Source organism: Bos mutus, chromosome 15 (genome assembly GCF_027580195.1).
Source record: "Bos mutus isolate GX-2022 chromosome 15, NWIPB_WYAK_1.1, whole genome shotgun sequence".
NCBI classification, from domain to species: Eukaryota; Metazoa; Chordata; class Mammalia; order Artiodactyla; family Bovidae; genus Bos; species Bos mutus.
Window position 1 is genome coordinate 30260932 of NC_091631.1, and position 19138 is coordinate 30280069.

Here is a 19138-nt window from a genome sequence, read left to right on the forward strand (position 1 = left end):
ACAAGTCCCTCATTCAGGATACCAGCATTTAAGGTGTTGGGAGGAGGAACGAGGATCCAGGCAAGGAGACTGAAAGGTATTGGAGAAGTTGCGTGGTTTTCTTCTCTCAGAGAGGTGCTCTGTGTCTGTCCTGCCTGCTCAGAATGGGCAGAGCCTAGAGAGAAAAGAAACCTCTTTGTTGCTGAGGCTTTGCTATCAGCTGCCTCATTCACCATTCCTGGTGAACTGCTTCTCCTGTTTGGTATTTCTCTAGCAAGAAGCCTGCTCAGCTGGCATGTTACAGTGTCTTCCACTCTTGTCAGTGTTGGTGTTTCAGGGTAGAGAGCAGGGCTGTTGGTGCAGGTGTTAGTGCAATAAGGCTGTTGGCCTCATTGGCTGACTGTTCTGTTCTCTTCAGCTCTCGGAATGTCATCTTCAGAGGCACAGTGAGGCTTCAGAGCCAGGAAGTTATGGTTCACTTAAGCTCTGCAACCAGTCATGGGACCTTAAGCCACTTGAATTTTGGTTTTCTCATCTATAACATAGGGATGACAATACCCATCCTAAAGAGTCATTTGAATGACTAGAAATAATCGCATGTAAAGCACAGTAGCATATGATGAAGAACTTCTCTGTGGAGTTGGGTCTTTGCTCAATGAAAGGCAGGAAATTTGCCATAGAGGTACTGAGCAACTCACCACTCATGGGGTACTGACAGAGGCTGGCTGGCTGGCTGCCCATCAGGGATTCTGTAAAGGGTCATTAGATTATATTGCTTCCAGGTTCCTGTCAGCCATGTGATTTCCAAGGTTCTGGAAACTTTAGGCTTATCTTCAGAGCAAGTAATGTACTTTGAAGTAGGATTTGAGCCAGGCTTTGGATAGTGGAGAGAGGAGAAAAAAAGAAAAGATATTCTAAGCAGGGATCACGCTTGAGCAAAGGCACAGAGGGGACACATGAAGGGGAGCTTGGAGATCACAGCTGCTTCTCTACCACTTCATCCCCTGATTCTGACCACATTCTATGTGGTGCCTTGAGCCCCACTCTAGGAGAGTCCCACTTGTAGCTGGCTGCTGGGTGTGGGCCCCAATCCTCAGGTGGAGGAGGCAGTAAATTAGTGGTAACAGTAAACAAGTCACCCAGTCAGGGATGCCCCTGGCTGCTTGTAAGTAACTGTTATAAACCTTGGGTGTCTGGGGCTGTCAAAAATGCACGCGAGCACTCTGAGCGCCTCTCATATACACAATTAAAACAATAAAACACGGCAGAAACGTAGCCAGAGCAGGCTGTAAATCAGCTTCTCTTCTCAGCTCCAAGTGGCGGCTAAATAAAGATGAGTTGTGCAGAAGCTGGGTTGGCACAGGGCCCTTCCTGGGATAGGGGCCTGCTTTGCCCCGCTGGACCTGCCAAGGCCAACCCTAACCCCACCCCCAGCCCGGGTGGCTCTCTTCCCATAGCTCCAAGGGCTGCAGGTCCTGGCCTGCTCCAGCTGACCTCCCCATCTCTGTGTCTTCAGATGGGGGACAGGACGATGCAAGCTGGCACATCACAAACCAGTGGACAAGTGCCCTGGAGTTCAGGAGATGGCTAGGAGTCCCCACTGGCGGTAATGGAACTGCTCTCTATAATATTTTTCCCTCTCCCCAGAACATTGCTAAGGAGTAGTCTTACCTTAGCTCATCTATTCAATATAAGTTAACACCCAGCACCCACTGCATGCCCAGCCCTACCCAGGCACAGCAGAGAGAATCTGTGCCCTTGGAGACAAATTGAAATGGGAATAATAATGGTTCCAAGGACATAACGGAGAAGGCAGTGGCACCCCACTCCAGTACTCTTGCCTGGAAAATCCCATGGACAGAGGAGCCTGGTAGGCTGCAGTCCATGGGGTCACTAAGAGTCGGACACGACTGAAGTGACTTAGCAGTAAGGACATAAGAATCACCTGTCTCAGAGTCCAAAGAGTGGCTTGGCCATCACCTGTGTGACCTTGGGCAATTCTCTATATCTCTGAGCCCTGATTTTCTCATCTATAGAGAATAAGATTTTTTACACCCTAGATGTAGCGTGTCAAAAACACAGATTCCTGCCCCATTCCCAGATCCTGAGATTTTAATTCAGTGTGTCTGGGGTTGGACCTGAAATTTTGCATTTCTAACAGGCTCGCACTCTTTGAGTAGGTGATCTAGCCTATTTATGCTTGAACTGCTTTAAAAAAATTCATCTGGACCTTCTCCCTGGAAGAGACTCTTTTTTTCACTTGAAGTTTCATTCTTAGAGAGTCTGTGTGCTTAAGCATGGTATTATGGGTGTACAGAACACTTAATAGCTGTGACACCTAGGGCAATTTTCTGTACCTCTTAGAGGCTCTGTCTCCTTATATGTAAAATAAACATTAGTGGGAGAGTTAGAAGTAGTATGTTTATCCTTAGCCTAAAACCTAGAACATAGAAGGAATTCCATTAATGTAAATTTCTGTTTTTATATCATCATCATTATCGTCATCATACTCTTATAAAACTTCATTCAGTGTCTCTGACACAGTCTTCCAGTGCTTCAGTATCTCTACCACAGCCTTCAGCGGTAGCAAACTGTTATCTGTGAAGAGCTAAACATTATCTTCGAGTTCAAGGGATGGCTTGGCCATCACCGGTGTGACCTTGGGCAATTCTCTTTATCTCTCTGAGCCTTGATTTTCTCTTCTGTAGAGAATAATATATTCTATACCATAGGCTTATTACGAAGATCAAATTAAAATACTTATTAAATACTTGAGAAAATACAAGGTATCATACACATATAAGGTGCTGGCAATAATAATAATAAAGATTGATGACATGACCAAGATTATGTTTGACAAGGGTCCAGTCAGAGATGCTGATAACAAGGACTATCAGAGCTCAAAGAAGAGAATCTGTCTGAAGCTTCAGGAAATAAAATGGTATTTGAGCCTTGAAGTATAAGAAGGTTTTATAGAGCAACTGAGTTTTATAGCAACTGAGTATAAATTGTGTATAATCAGAGAAGTGTGTGAGCTTCCCTGATGGCTCAGCTAGTAAAGAATCCACTGCAGTGTGGGAAACCTGGGTTCAGTCTCTGGCTTGGGAAGATCCCCTGGAGAAGGGAACAGCTACCCACTCCAGTATTCTGGCCTGGAGAATTCTGTGGACTGTATAGTCCACGGGGTCGCAAAGAGTCGGACATGACTGAGCGACTTTCACTTTCACTTTTTCAGAGAAGGGCCTATGTTATGTCCAGAATTTTCAGAGGTGGGAAATGGAAAAAATATATTTCGGGGCAGCAAGTAAATTTGTTAGGGTGAAGCATCCATACAGCAGAAGATTCATTTTAGAGGGTAATGAGCAGTAAAGGTGCTGCTTTAAAGTGAGTAGGCTGGGGCCAGATCCAGATGCTTGGACTTAACCTCTTAGGCAGAGAGGAGCCTTGCAGGTCCTAGAGGAGAGGGTACTACAGGAACTGACTCCTTCCACAGTGGAGAAGCAGGGGGAAAGTGATGGTAATAAGATGTGATGATAATAGCTGCAGCAGCAGGTTACATTTATTGGTACTTAATTTATTGCATGCTCACAGCAACCCTGTGACGTAGGCACTGAGGGAAACTGAGGCAGAGAGATGATGTCAAATGCCAGCAGAACCATCTCATGCTCTCTAGAGAACCCAGCACCAATGTCAGCCAATATGTGCCCCACACTTGGCTCAAAACCTCTGATTTGTCCAAAGTCTTGGAAAATTTGGGAATCTGCCAGGCCAAAAGCTATTTGGGCAAGTTATTATTTTTAATAACGTCCCTGCCTCTTCCTCATCATTGTCAGAGCCTTGTCACACCTTCAGCACCAGTGGTTCTACATGTCATTTCTCAGCAGTGTCAGCCCCTGTAGAGTCACTCAAATGGACAATGCACTATCTATCCTTTAGGCCTTTTGGCCAACTTCAGGATTAAGTATAGCAGCTAGTTAGGTTAATTGTTTCCATCCTTGTAGCCCTCCACATCTATATATATGTTTGACTAGGAGGAGATAGACTAGTTGACATGTTTTATTAAAAATAATAAATTTGATGCATTTATAAAAATAAGGCAAAAATGGGATGGGGTGGCAAAGAACTATAGTCTTGTGATTTTTAACTGATTTACATATTTTGTATATAAATGTTTTTTCATCAAAAGTTCCAAATCAGGGGTGGGTCCCACACACCACGCAAAATATATTAGAGACATTTATATGGATAGCAGGAAGGGAGACAGAGAGCTGAAATTTTCCAGGCACCCAGTGATTGATGGGGGCTGAGGCTCCCCCTGACGCTTTATTGAGTTTCCGATGATTATCTCTCGCCGAGACATTTTTTACAGATGACGGTCGAGCTGTCACAATGGACCATGGGGGAAAAAAAACCAACAATAATAACACTTTAATCTTTTTACTGCACTGCTCCCTAGTATCTCAGATTCATCTTCCCTGACGCACGCAGTTCATTATTCTGCCCCTCCCTGGATGGGAAATAAAGGGAAATAAATATATATGTAGACACACTTACCCACATACATACACACACACCGAGTGTATATAAGAGACCACCCCAGAACCAGAGAGATGCAGAATTTATTGTTCTTTTTGCAAATGTTGAGGTTTATTAGTAGAGATGCTGGGTTGGCTTGGAATTGGCTATTAATTACAGCATTTTGTATTTGTTTTTTATTGCAAGTTTTTAGCATCTTGAAGAAAAGGCAGAAGAGAGGCAAGCAGGTGTAGAGATGAGGAGCACACAGGGACCAAGTTTGGCCAACTGAGTAGCACAGCTGGCAAAGAGGACAGGCTCCTTCCTCGTATTGTGGCCCTGCCCAGAGGAGCCCCAGACCTGGAAGAACCCTGCTTTGGTCAGGATCAGCGTAGGAGCAGGGGGATGGGAGATGGTGAGCCCAGGGTAATTATAGGACAAATCACAGGGCTCTGGATACCAGGGAGGATTAGGAGAGATGGGAAGTGGTGGAAATGTTGGTGGGTCTTTGCTGCTGCTGCTGTTAAGTCGCTTCAGTCATGTCTGACTCTGTGTGACCCCAGAGATGGCAGCCCCCCACACTCCCCCGTCCCTGGGATTCTCTAGGCTAGAACACCGGAGTGGGTTGCCATTTCCTTCTCCATGGTGGGTCTCTAGCTAACAGTATAACAGATAACAGTAACAGATTCCTAAGAGTTTGCCCATGTTTAGATTTTGGTTATGTGCAGGTGAGACGTGGGCTCTGGAAAGCTCTACCTGAGTCTGTGGTCAGATGAATGTCGTAGGCCAGAGAAGATGCCACACTGACTGTCTGGGGTCACAGGCAGAGTCAGCAACCTTTCATCTTAAGGTTCCAGGCCGACCTTCCTGCTCTCCCCCTTCTCTTCCTTGGGATGAGAGAAGATGGGCTTGGGGGTCCTTCTATGGGAAGGCTGCCCTTGACGTGTCTCCAGTAGAGTAAATGCTAGCTCAGTCTTCTCTTTAATTCATCAAACCTTTCTGACCTTCTGCTATGTGTTGGGTCTCATGTTACACTATGATTAGGTATAATGAGGTAAACAGGGTCCTGTTCTTAAGGAGAAATCTTCTAGTCTATGGGCAGGGAGCATGGTGTTTGTGAGAACCATTTTTAAGTGGGGTCTAACCCTCTAGCCACAGACCAGCCTAGATGACCATTCTCTAGATGAAGGGCAAAGAGACCTGTAAGACACAGGGTCTTTCAAGATCCTCTTTTCTACTTGGAGAGACGTATTTATGGAACACCTGCAATGCTCAAGAGTGTATGCATGAAACAGTCTGAAAATACAAAAGATTATGTAAGAGAAAATGTTAACCAATTTGATGTGGACTGCACAATACTAGAAGGCAGAGAGGAGAGGGAGATCAGTGAAAATCAGACTTCTTGAGTTGTAAAGAATGGGTAAAACATTTATCTCCTTTTGTAGATAAACAAAAGGAAGAAATAGTGAAGCTGTGGTATAGAGAACAAAGTAACAGCCTTGGAGGTAAACAAACTAGCTTGGTTATTGACTGCCACCATGACCAGAAATAAGCTACATAACCTCTCTAAGTGCCAACTTCTTTTACTAAATAAGAATGATGACAGCCTAGTGTGATTCTTTCAAGGAAAATAGTTGTAAAGTTCCTCACACAGTACCTGGCACATAGTAAGTGCTCAGTAAATGGAGGCCATTATTTTCTTATTACTCCAAGTTTTAAACACACACACACGACTCTTAGTCCTGGGATATTAGCCTTCAGAACTCACCTGTGACCCTCCACTAAGTATAAAATGGGCTGTCTGCAATGAGCCTTACCTATCCTACAGTGTTACCATAAGAGGTGGTTCTGGCCGTGGTTAGAGTGGCATCAGAAAGAGGAGAGGGGGACCGCACCGGTGGTACAGTAGTTAAGAATCCACCTGCCAGTGCAGGAGACATGGGTTCGATCCTGTTCTGAGAAGATCCTACATGCCGTGGAACAGCTAAGCCTGTGCGCCACAACTGCTGAGCCCCTGCTCTAGAGCCTGTGAGCTGCACCTGCTGAGCACACGAGCTACAACTGTTGAAGCCCATATACCCTAGAGCCTGTGCCCTGCAGCAAGAGAGGCTGCCACAGAGAGAAGCCTGAGCACTACAAGGAGGAATAGCCACTGCTCGCTGCAACTAGAGAAAGCCCACACACAGCAACAAAGGCCTAGTGTAACCAAAAATAAATATGGTAAATACATAAATTTTTTAAAAAGAAGAGGAAAGGGCACAAGAATAAATTTATTACCATGTATTGCACCTTAAAATGGCAACCCACTCCAATATTCTTGCCTGGAGAATCCCATGGACAGAAGGAGTCTGGCGGGCTACAGTCCATGGGGTCGCAAAGAGTCGGACAGGACTGAGCGACTTCATACACACACACAGTACATGCCAGGCAATGTGCTCAGTTCCTTACACTTTTTAATAGAACAGCTTTATTGAGTAATTTACATACCACATAGTTTACTCATTTAAAGTGTGTAATTTTGTGGTTTATAGTATATTCACAAGAATTGTGCTGCTCTTACCACAATTTTAGAACATTTTCATCGCCCCATAAAGAAACCTCATACCCGTTATCAGTCATTCTGCACTTCTCTTAACGCTCTCTAGCTCTACACAACCAGTAATCTACTTTCTGTTTCCATAGATTTACAATTCATATAAATGGAATCATGCAATATGTGATCATTTGTAGCTGAATTCTTTTTGACTTGTTTTCAGGGTTCGTCCATGTTGTAGCATGTATCAATACTTCATTCCTCTTCATAGCTGAATAATATTCTATTGATGGCTATACCACATTTAGTTTATCCAGTTATCAATTGAGAGACATTTTGGTTTTGACTTTTGACTATCATGAATAATGCTGCTGTGAATGTTTTTGTACCAATTTTTGTGTGAACATAGTGTTTTTTATTTTCTTGGGTGTATATCTAGGGTTGTTGGCTCATATAGTAACTCAGTACTTAGCCTTTTGAAGAACTACGAGACTGTTTTCCAAAGTGACAGCACCATTTTACATTTCCATCAGTCATGCGTGAGGGGTCCAGGTTCTCCACATCCTCAGCAGCACTTGTTACTTCCTGTCTTTTTTACTTTAACCATTCTAGTGGATGTGATGTGGTATCTCATGGTTTTGATTTGCATTTCCCTGATGACTGATGATGTTGAGCATCTTTTCATGTGCTTTTAGGCCATTTGTATATCTTCTTTGGAGAAATACTTTCTCAGATTCTTTTTCCATTTTTAAATTGGTTTTGCTGTTCAGTCTTGTGAGGTAGGGTGATGATATCTATCTTGCAGATGAGAAAACAGATTCTCAAAGATGTTAATCTGATCAAAGTTGTACAGTGAGTTTTGCTTACCAGTCTGACTGACTCTGACCTTTATGCTCTTTCTGATACATAGTGCTGCCTACTGAGGATCCCTGGTAGGATCCTTTCATGGTGGTGGGGAGTTCTCACTAGCAGGAAGGGAGGAGTTAACAGTTTATTTAGAGACATTAGGACCAGGTAGGAGAGCCTCTGAAAGTCAACAGGGGAATGTGGATATATTACAGGTTACAGAACAGGGGAGGATATTTTAGTTTGAAAATTACATGTTAGTTTGTACCGTTTCCTAGGTATAGTCACTTCCTGCGCCCTTCACTGTATCACATCATTTCAATGTTCACAGCAATACAATCTATAGATATCAGTGCTCCCATTTTATCAGGGAGAAATTTGAAGCTCAGAGGTCTGGAATAATTTTCCAGCATCACCAAAGTTTAGAATCCAGGTCTTTCCACCTCAGTATTCTGAGCTCTTCCCTTTCAGTGATACTTCGTAAAAGATTCTTTCAGTGTTACTTGCAGCATTTGTAAGCTCTTCAGGGCAGGGCCTCTTTATTGCCATGGCCCAGCCCATGGAAAGTATGCAATACTTTGCTGGATAAACAAGGAAACAGACTAGAATATATGGTACAGGAAGACCTAATTTAAGTTGGATTTTGGCAGGGAGAGGCAGTTTGAGTGAGACATTAGAGGTCTCCAGTATCCCAAGACTTGGTGTCTTAGAGGGCTTTGCTTTAACTTTCTACACATGGGATTTGGGAAGAACATTCTGGTGCCCAGACATCCTTGGCTTCCCTAGAGTGGAATCAGGCATTTGGAAATGGGATGGGTTTGGCCAGCCTTGCATCTTTCTTGTGATTATGGTTTCAGTGTGTCTGCCCTCTGATGCCCTCTCGCAACACCTACAGTCTTACTTGGGTTTCTCTTTCCTTGGACTTGGGGTATCTCTTCATGGCTGCTCCAGCAAAGCGCAGCCGCTGCTCCTTACCTTGGACGAGGGGTATCTCCTCACCGCCGCCCCTCCTGACCTTGAATGTGGAGTAGCTCCTCTCGGCCCTCCGCTTCTTGGACGTGGGGTTGCTCCTCCCAGCTGCTGCCCCTGGCCTCGGGCGTGGGGTTGCTCCTCCCAGCCGCTGCCCCGGGCCTCGGGCGTGGGGTAGCTCCTCCCGGCTGCCATCCCTGAGAATTAGAATGCGAAGGGCCCTCAGAGACTAGTCCAGTGCTTCTTACAAGTTACCCACATGATTCTCATGCCACTAAAGTTTATGAACCATGGATGTGAGAAAAACTCCTCACTTTAAAAATAAGGAATCTGGGACATGGAAGGATTGAAATACATAGCAAGTTTAGTGGAAACCATTTTTAAATCCAATTCACTTTTCTCCTGGTCTTTTGTTCTTGCTGTTCCCCATGCTGCTTAATTTGTCAACAAAAACTGTTGCCTGCCTATAGCTTTCAGAACAGAGTCCTAACCCCTTTCAGGATCAGGCCTCTGTCTGCCTGGGCAACCTCATCTGCGCCCATTGCTCCACCCGCCTTCATTCAGCATTCCAGGTTCATTGGAGAACCAGTTTCTTGTACAGACAGGTAATGCAATTTCACCCACTGTCATTTGCAAACACCACTTCCTTTCCTGGAATGCTCTTCTCTACCTCGTCCTCCAGACAGTTTCTGCCTGGGGAGATTCCTCCCCAAGCCGCCTGACATGTGTCCGTCTTTGCTGCCACCAGACCGTGTGCACACATGCCTCTCATAACATTCACTGTGCTGAGGTGCTCAGTGGTGGCATGCTCCAGGGCAGGGGGTGAATGAGGGCTCCTCTGTGCTCATGGCTGAAGCTGCATGAAATACTGAAGTGATGCTGGGTGGGATACATATAAAAAATGTTATGAACTAGTTTCTGTCATCCATGAGGAAACTGGGGAGTCAGAAGGGAAATTATAACACAAAAAGGTATTACACAAAGTGTTGTAGACAATAAACAAACAAGTAGTAAAGTAGTAAATAGATACACGCTATCAGCATGACAGGCTTCCAGAGCAGAGCTGGGGGGACAGGACCTCCTGGAAGATAAGGCCTTGAATTGGACTTTGAAGAACAGGGAGGGCTTAGAGAGGAAGGAGAGCCATCCAGGCTGGGCAAGGGAATGAAAAGCCTTGCCTGCCCCAGGAACAGTGATCCAGTGCAAGGAGTCTCCCTCTTGACCCATCCCCTGGCTAAAAACAAGCACAACAGTGCCCGCAGAAGCTGAGGAGGCAGCTTGGTGATGCACTAGGAGTGAGGATTTGGCAAGGTAGTAGATACAGAACACCTCATGGGAAGGAAGCTGAGAGCCCAGAGGCTTCCTCCTGGAGACTCTCAATAAGAACTTAGCTTAGTCCCTGAGCTTCATGCCAGGTGGGCTGATGCTGGGGTATGTGAGGATTGAGCCTGTGGGCACTGGCAGAAGCTGTGCAATATGGAAGATGGAGCCAGGCTGGCTCAGGACCGATTAGCCATCTGAGTTGGGCAGGCCATCCAGCCTCTTTACTTCTGTCTCCTCCTCTGTTCAATAGAATAATACTTGACCTGTCTGTCTTAGGCTGACCTGGGGTGAGGGGACAATTGCCTTGAAGTGCTGTCTAAACCCTTAAGTGCTGCACAAATGTAAGGGTTCTCCTCATGTTCATCAGGTTAGTCGTAAAGGTTCCCCCTCATGGAGACATGCTCCTATTTTTAAAGGCACTCCATGGCAGTAGATGACATGAGTTCCTGGGTGTGGCACGTTGCCTTTCCTCCTCACAAGGCAATGATAGTAAAGCTTTTGTTACTGGGAGACCACTCATTTTGCCTCACTTAGCTTTTTTCAAAGTCTCCTCCAATAGACTTAGCAATGTGAGGACAAGAACCATGTGTGATTCACTTTTGTATCCCCAGTGCTGACCCTGGGGGAGGAAGCAGCATTACTACATGTTTGTAATATTTTTTAAAATCTGTTATCAGATTTGATTCTCATTTAATATTCAAATTATTGCTTGTCATGCCCATTTTACAGGTAGAAGACCTTAGTAAGTAGCAGATCTAAGATTTCAGGACTGTGTGAGTCCTTTACCTTTGATTACTGTTTCTCATCATGTGAGGCAGTGATTTGGGGGCAGAGGGGCGTTGTCTTGTTTTGTTTTGCAGTTTCAGCAGTGCTAGCCCACTCCAGTGTTCTTGCCTGGAGAATCCCAGGCACGGGGGAGGCTGGTGGGCTGCCGTCTATGGGGTCACACAGAGTCGGACACGACTGAAGCGACTTAGCAGCAGCAGCAGCAGCAGCTAGTGGTCAAGCTATAGGGAGGGCTTTGGGGACCCCTTTCACCTCTCCTGACTCCTTGACACTGCTGAGTGCAGGAAATCCTGCTGTGTGTACATCAGCTGCACACCTGCCAAGGCCCCCAGGCTGACCCTGGCCACAGCACCCCAGCATAGACTTTGCGCCTCAAAAGGCAGAGGTGGGAACAGAAGGATGACAAAGTAATACTGTGTCATTCCTCTGTGGCCACAGGGGTGAAGGGACAGGGATGGCTGGCCTGGAGGGGAAGCAGGAGCTTGAGCCCATCTCCCCCTGTGCTGGAGATGGGCTGGTGGATGTCTTTGTTGGGAAGGGGATGGTTCACTGGCTGAGGACCAGCTGTACACACTGGGCCTCAAAAGACCACCGTGGTGGCCAGCTGGTGAGCTGGCCCTGAATGAGTCACTTTAGCTTCTGTGGGTTTGCTTCCTCTTTCTCCACAAGAGCAAGTAAGAATGTGAGGGCGTATGCTGCACACACCTCCTCTTTCCCACCTTTAGACACTTTTTTTTTCTGATAGAGATCTAATGATCTGGGGGTTTCAGTAAGATCTCCTGGGACAGGGCTTCTAAAGCTGGGTGACAAGGGGAAAAGAGCTTACTGCTAAGAACACAAAATGGGTCTAGCCAACCTGGACAGGGTCCTAGTTCCACCACTGACTGGCTGTGCACCTTGCTCTATTTCAGCTTCCCCATCTGTAAAACGGGGAGAGTGAACTTCCACCTCACAGGGTCGTTCTGAAGTAAATAAGTAAAGGGAATGCTTTATATGTTGTTACGCACTGTTCAGTTCCAGAGTGTTCCATGGAACACCAGTGCTGCAGGATTTTAACGGGGTGGGTGGAGAGGCTGCCAAACATAAAACTGCTGAGTAATAACCAAATTAGGGCTTCTCTGGTGGCTCAGTGGTAAAGAATAGACCTGCCAATGCAGGAGATGTGGGTTCGATCCCTGGGTCAGGAAGACCCCCTAGAGAAGGAAATGGTATCCCACTCTAATGTTCTTGCCTGGGAAAATCCCATGGACAGAGGAGCCTGGTGGGCTACAATCCATGTGGTCACAAAAGACATAGCAACTAAACACCACCACCAAATTAAATAGATGGTTCTTACTCAGAACTGTGCCTCTTGGAGGGGAAAAGTGTATGCAGAAATTCCCAGACCTTTTATTGTAGAGAGAGTACACTTTTGGAAGCATAAGACTAGACAGTAGGGATAATAACTGACAGTGGCTAAGAGGTACTCTTAGGTCCTGTTCCAAGCCCCTTTACTCACAGTGTCTCATTTAATCCTTATGATATCCCATGAGAGAACATGTTAATCATCTCTACTTACAGGTAAAGAAACTTGGCACAGAGAGGTTAAGTAAGTTACCCAAGATTACACAGTCAGTAAAGTGAGAACTGGGACCCAAACACAAGTGATCTGGCTCCAGAGCTCACTTATTTAACAGCTATACTCTCCTTCCTCCATTAAATACTGTTGGCTGGTGGTATTATTATTATTCCAAAACAAGGTAATAGTAGGGCCTTAATTATGTATTATGTATGCATTTGCTGATTCAACAAGTGTTTGTCAAGCATATATTTATGGCCAGACACTGGGGGTATAACTGTGGGGAAGACAGTCACACTTCCTTTCCTCATTGTGCTTTTGGTTTAGTGGGTAACATAGTCAGGTAATCAGGTGATTGCAATGGAATGGGTAATATATACTGTAATTGGGAGATGCCTGAAGTGCTAGGGAAGCTCTTGGGAGGAATAACTACCTCAAACTTAGCAAGAATCACTGGAGGAAGTGACTTTTAATCAGAGGCCTAAAAGTGAATTGAAGTTAGTCAATTGATGGCGTGAGAGAGAGGGAAATGTTCCAGGCAGTGGAATAGTATTTGCAAAAGCTCAGAGGCTAGAAAGAGCATTAGGAAGGGGATGGTGAGAGGAGACCTCAGAGGGGAGCAGGGACTCTCTTCATAGACATTCCTTATTAGCTGGGCTGTGACACTGCCACTATGCTGATGTTTGTCCCTGAACCAAATAGCCCAGCTGTGCCCCTTGAGTTCTTGTGCTTTTTATGGTAAGCATCCCATGTATAACTCTGTCTCACACTTATGATTTGTCCGTTCAGTGGTCTGATTCTTGCATCAGATGTTAACTTCTTAGAGTCAAGAAGGGTATCTTGTTCATTAGTATATCTCCAGAAGCTTCCACCATGCATGGTGTTCATTAAGAATACAATTTGAATGGATGATATCTTTTCTTTGTAAAATGGGTTATACCCTTCCTGCTTTCTTGAACCAACTATCCCTTTTCCTCATGTTCATCACTGTATCTAGCAGTTAATGTCCTGTGTGGCAATTCAGTGGTGCCCTACTGGCTCTTGAGGTACTGTGCTCTCTGGCTTCCTCTTTCAGGTTTTTGTTGTACTGTTATTTTCCCTCCCCGCCTGGTGAGCTCTGGACTGTGATCCACATACTTGATTCTGAAAACTTCTTCCCAGCCTTCTAGTTTGCTTCTTCTAATCTGCAGTAGGCTGGAAACAAAATCCCTTGCCATGATTTGATAAGACTGTTCTCAACTAAGAGTTTGAGTTAATCTTTGAGTTAGGTCCTAAAGTTAGGTCCTGCATGAGAAACATGCAGATACCATTGTACATTGGACATATATATTAGCTAATCAGAGGCCTTCTTCCTGTTTACCCTACTCCAGGAAAGGTCAGATAACACTCCAGGGGTGGGGGTCATCAGTTGGGAGAGCCTCTGGTGCAGAAGAGCTGATGGACCACTGATTCACCAGACCATAAGGAAGTATGGTCTGTTCTCCAGTTACATACTCCAACAACTTCATTTTGACCAAACATTTGAAATACTACCACCTAAGCCATCTTACCTGGGTGTTATCTACAAACCTCAGGCCGATCTCTGTTAGGGCAGGTTCCATAGAGAGTATGCTGGCACCTTCACTTGAGCAGGGAAAGAAGAGAGAGTGTAAGCCAAGGCTAGGACCAGAACATCTGGGCTCTGATTCCTTCATTTGCAAAATGAGGGTGAAAGCATGATGTGATGGGGAAATAGCGTGAGGACTCAGATTAGACCTGGGCTCTAATCCTCATGCAACCACTTATTAACTGTATGACCTCTGTACTTTAGCTTTCTCGTCTATAAAACGAGAATTATAATGCCTGTTTCCCTGGTGGCTCAGTCAGTAAAGAATCTGCCTGCAATGCAGGAGACCAAGGTTCAATCCCTGGATTGGGAAGATCCCCTGGAGAAGAAAATGGCAACCCACTCCAGTATTCTTCTCTGGAGAATCCCATGGACAGAGGAGCCTGGCGGGCTACATCCATGGGGTCATAAGGAATCAAACATGATTGAGCGGCTAAGCAACAAGCACTATATAAAGTAGTTAGGGGAATTACATAGATTGTGTGAAATGACCATGTCAGCCAAAGAGCAGAGAAGGTCAGTTGTTGTTCTTCAGTTGTTCATTTGTGTCCAGCTCTTTGCGACACCCTGGACTGCAGCACGCCAGGTTTCTCTGTCCTTCACCATCTTCTGGAGCTTGCTCAAACTCCTGTCTATTAAATCGGTGATGCCATCCAACCATCTCATCCTCTGTCATCCCCTTCTCCTCCTGCCTTCAATTTTTCCCAGCATCAGTGTCTTTTCTAACGAGTCAGCTCTTTGCATCAGGTGACCAAAGTATTAGAGCTTCAGCATCAATCCTTCCAATGAATATGCGGGATTGATTTACTTTAGGATTGACTGGTTTGATCTCTTTGCAGTCCAAGAGATTCTCAGGAGTCTTCTCCAACACCACGGTTCAAAAGCATCAATTCCTTGGCACTCAGCCTTCTTTATGGTCCAACTCATATCCATATGTGACTACTGGAAAAATCATAGCTTTAACTAGATGGACCTTTGTTGGTGAAATAATGTCTCTGCTTTTTAATACACTGTCTAGGTTTGTTGTTGCTTTTCTTCCAAGGAGCAAGCATCTTTTAATTTCGTGGCTGTGGTCACCATCTGCAGTGATTTTGGAGCCCAAGAAAATTGTCACTGTTTCCATTGTTTCCCATCTATTTGCCATGAAGTGATCTAGGTGAAATCTCTGTTAGGTTTAGGAAGAAGCGTGACAGTCTGCTGGCTTTCCAATAGGAAGTTCAGTTTTGTAGGAGGGGGAAATGCATAAACTCCATTCCAAGACATCTTGGAAAAGAATGGCTTAAGAATTGTCTGGTGCTTTTGACTACATAGGCAAGGTTCTCTCTTGACTGAATTACATGCCTTTATCCAGTAGGAAGTAGGAGGAGCCTGCCCTGTGCAGGCCCTGTGCCGTGGACTGAGGGAGGAGCAGGTACAAGTAGGTAGGACCCAAATTCCACCTCCAGTAAACTAAGCTCAGGAAGGAACATAAGGCAAGTACACTGATAATTTCTACATGAGGCAGAAAGAAACCCCATCACCTTCACAGGATAGATATTGTTCTGTAGGGTCTTAGTTCCCAAGGAAAGGCCCCAGAATTTAAGTAGCCTTCCAAATATTGTCCATACTGGGACTGTTGAGGACAGCAAGCATAAGTCGTGACTATCCCGATGAACAGGCACATGTGTGATCAGTAACCCAGAGGGTCCTGTAAAGTAATGCAACTGATTTTAGGTTCTTTTGTATCAATTTAGAGAGAGAGAGTCACTAATAAAAACACTTGAGTGAGCCTAGGGGTTTTTGGTTCTTTGACACATGCAATACTTGTTCTTTCTGCCTTTAAAAAATGCTCGCAGTAAATTTTGTTAAGGGAAAAAAGGCAGATTACAAAATTGCAATATATTAATTCCAAATTTGTAAGATATACATGTAGGATATATATGCAGGTATCTTCTATCTACTAATGTCCATATCAATATCAATATAGATATCAGAGGACATATACCAGAATATTAAATGCCATTTCTCAAATTGCTGAGATAATCATGCTTTTTCTCCTTTATACTTTCCTGTAGTTTCAAATTCTTAATGGCTTTTATAAATTTAAAAATCCTTTACAAAATATTAAATATTAGATTGTAAACATCTTCAGAGCACAGAGGAGGCATGTTACTGTTCTGCTAAGAACACCCTCTGTCTGCCTCCTGACTTGCCCTCTGTCTTGCCCTTGCCTGCTTTTCTTCACCCTTCAAGACTCTCATCTTTTGAGATCCTTTCTTCATGCCCAAATTGAGCTAAGCTCCCTTCTGGCTTTTTATATCATCCTGTTATATAATAGCATTTATCTCAGGCAATACTGTAAACATCAGTTTATTGTCTGCCTCCTTTGTCAGGTTAGGTTAGGGACCATATCTGATTCATTTCTATGTCCCCAAACGAATCTTATCACATAATAGATGTCAGTAAACCTATGTGGAATTAACCGGGCTCTGTTTTTCTTCCTCTTTCCCAGCACAGATGGCCAGGCACATAGTAGGTGCCATTATTTGTTTATTAAGGAAGTAGATGAGTGAATGAGGGAAAAAAATGCCAAGAGGAAGAAAGTGAAATTGGTGGCTCTTGGCATTTGTTGCTAATGAAAGGGTTTGTGTTGCTGTCCCCCTAGTCCTGGTCACCCGAGAGGATGACTTCAACAACCGGCTGAACAACCGCGCCAGCTTCAAGGGTTGCACAGCCCTACACTATGCTGTCCTCGCTGATGACTACCGGACTGTCAAGGAGCTGCTTGATGGAGGTGAGAGCATGGGTGAGTGGGGCGGAGGGCTTAGTCGGCAGGAAGTGTGGACTTAGCTGCCTCTCTCCTCCAGGAATGCCAAGCTTCCCCAAAGCCGTGTTGCCCTCCCAGACTGGAAAGCCTCAAAGCTGCCTGTACTCTGTGACAGTGGCCACGTGCATGCGGGATTCACCCTCATGTGGCTGGAGTGTGTTCTTTGCCTACGGTTGTGTGGTGTACCATGCCATCCTTCCTGAACGTTCATGCTCTGAGTTTTGCTTGTTGCGTTCCCCAAAAGTATCCTCTCTTCTACCCTGTGTCCTCCAGAGCAGGACTGGTGGACCAAGGGGGGAGAGCCTTCAAATCTCTACTAACCTCAGACTCAAAAGACATCCACCTTGATCCCCCTGCCCCACCCCAGTCTAAATCAGGCCTCTTCCATCACTCTGGTTCATTGCACCCTATTCTTTTTCCATGGTTGCATTTGTTGCAATCTTGAATTTTGTGTGTGTGTTCAGTAGCCTTCTCCCTAACTTGACTCTGAGCTCTCTGAGGGCGAGAACTATGGCTGATTCATTCTAGCACCTGACATAGTACCTAACACACAGTAAACACTCAATAAATCTTTATCAAATGTTTGACTACCCTTCTTTTGGAGAGCACTGATGTATTGGAGGGATAATACATACCATCCCCATACTCAGGCTGGTCTGGTCCTGTCCAGATCTGGTACCTGCCAGAGGCCTCCCAGGCAGTCACTTGCCCTTATCTTACTCCAGCCTCTCCTTTGGAGAGTGAGGAAAGCATCCTGCGAGGATGCATGGTGCCCAGGCCCCTGAGTTGGTATGGCACTATGGCACTGACTTCCTGTTTTATGCCTTCACTGCACTTTTTGAAGGTTTAGGGACCCTCTCTTGGGCCTGGACACCAAGGCATTCCTTGTCAGTGGTCATTCTTCATAGAACCTGGGAGCTCGAAGGATCTTTGGAAGTCCTCCAGTTTACCTGATTGCCCGCCCTCTCTCCTCCTGGCAGAAACCTCTCCAGCAGCTAGCTGGCTGGTCTTTCTTTGAAGTCTCTCAGAGACTGAGGGAACCCTCCTTCTTCCCTGGGAGCCCATTCCATTTTAATTCTGCTGTGACTGGTTTAAATAGATTCTTTTAAGTAGGTATGATTTTCTTAGTATCTTCTGCCAGCTGTCCTCTGCAGTCAATCACTGTTTCAAAACCCCATCTTCAAATAAAGTACTTTCAGCCCTAGAATCTTCGCCTCTCTAGCCCAGTGTCCCCATATCATCTTCTAGTGTTTGTGATTGGACTGGAAGGGTTTCCCAGTAATCCTCAAGTCCTACCACCTTCCATCCACCACAATCACACTGACTTAAGACCCAGGCCTGGCCCATAGCCACAGCCTACAAGGGACCTGCCCCAGTGCAGCCAGTGTGCACCTTGGTCTGGGAATGAACACTGCGAGGGGCAGCACTGCTCACGGATATGGTGACAGCATCTAGGATGACTGGTGCTTTTGGAGCAAGAACTCACTGTTTACAGGAGCAGAGACTTAGAAAACGTCCCCAAGTAACATGCTACTCACTTTGTCCTTTGGAAAGCTCTCCAAAGAGAGACATTTGTAGCTAAGAATTAGAACGTTCACTATGGGGCTTCTCTCTGCCGTGCCTTAAAATCAATCAATACCCCCAGCTATTGTCCAGTGGTTTACATTCCCCACTTCCCATCAGCCCCTAAATGGACAAGAAACTCATTCTACAAAGAGTCCCTCTCCCCAGCCTTGCAGATCGAACACCTTTAAAATGAAGAAGCACGGGCCTTTTATGAAACACCCCACCCTTACCCCCCAGGCCAAGGCTGGCCATTTGAGCCGTTCCAGGGGCATGGTTCCTGCCTGTTGACTTGGAACAGATGCCCTTAGCCCCCATCTTTACACTTCACCCACCTGCCTTTTTACCCAGAATCCATTTACACCCCCTGCCCTAGCCTCCCAGCCTCAAGGGCCAAAACCATTAACCCACTGATTTCTCCCTTTCTGACCTGAACAAGTGGCCATCCCTCAGGGCCTGCAGGCTTGCCAACTTCTGACCTCCCTCCCCCCTTGACCTCTCTTGGTCTGCTTGTGTGTGTGACCAGCCAACCGAGAGGCAGGATCCTGTTCCCTTGTCCTAGGGGCTCTTGCCAGTAACATTTCCAAAGTTTCTGACCTCAGCTGACCTCCAGAAGGTTTCAGGGAGGGCAGCCCCTGATTTCCTGACCGTCCA

At 45.5% G+C, this 19138-nt stretch overlaps 1 protein-coding gene across 1 annotated transcript in view; it reads left to right on the plus strand.

The window, feature by feature from the left end:
* Window positions 1-19138, plus strand: part of CLPB (ClpB family mitochondrial disaggregase) — a 147821-nt gene that overhangs the window by 63027 nt on the left and 65656 nt on the right. Inside the window, exon 5 of the mRNA XM_005893508.3 lies at window positions 16760-16888. Coding sequence (XP_005893570.2) covers window positions 16760-16888 — 129 coding nt within the window. The remainder of the gene's footprint in view (window positions 1-16759; window positions 16889-19138) is intronic.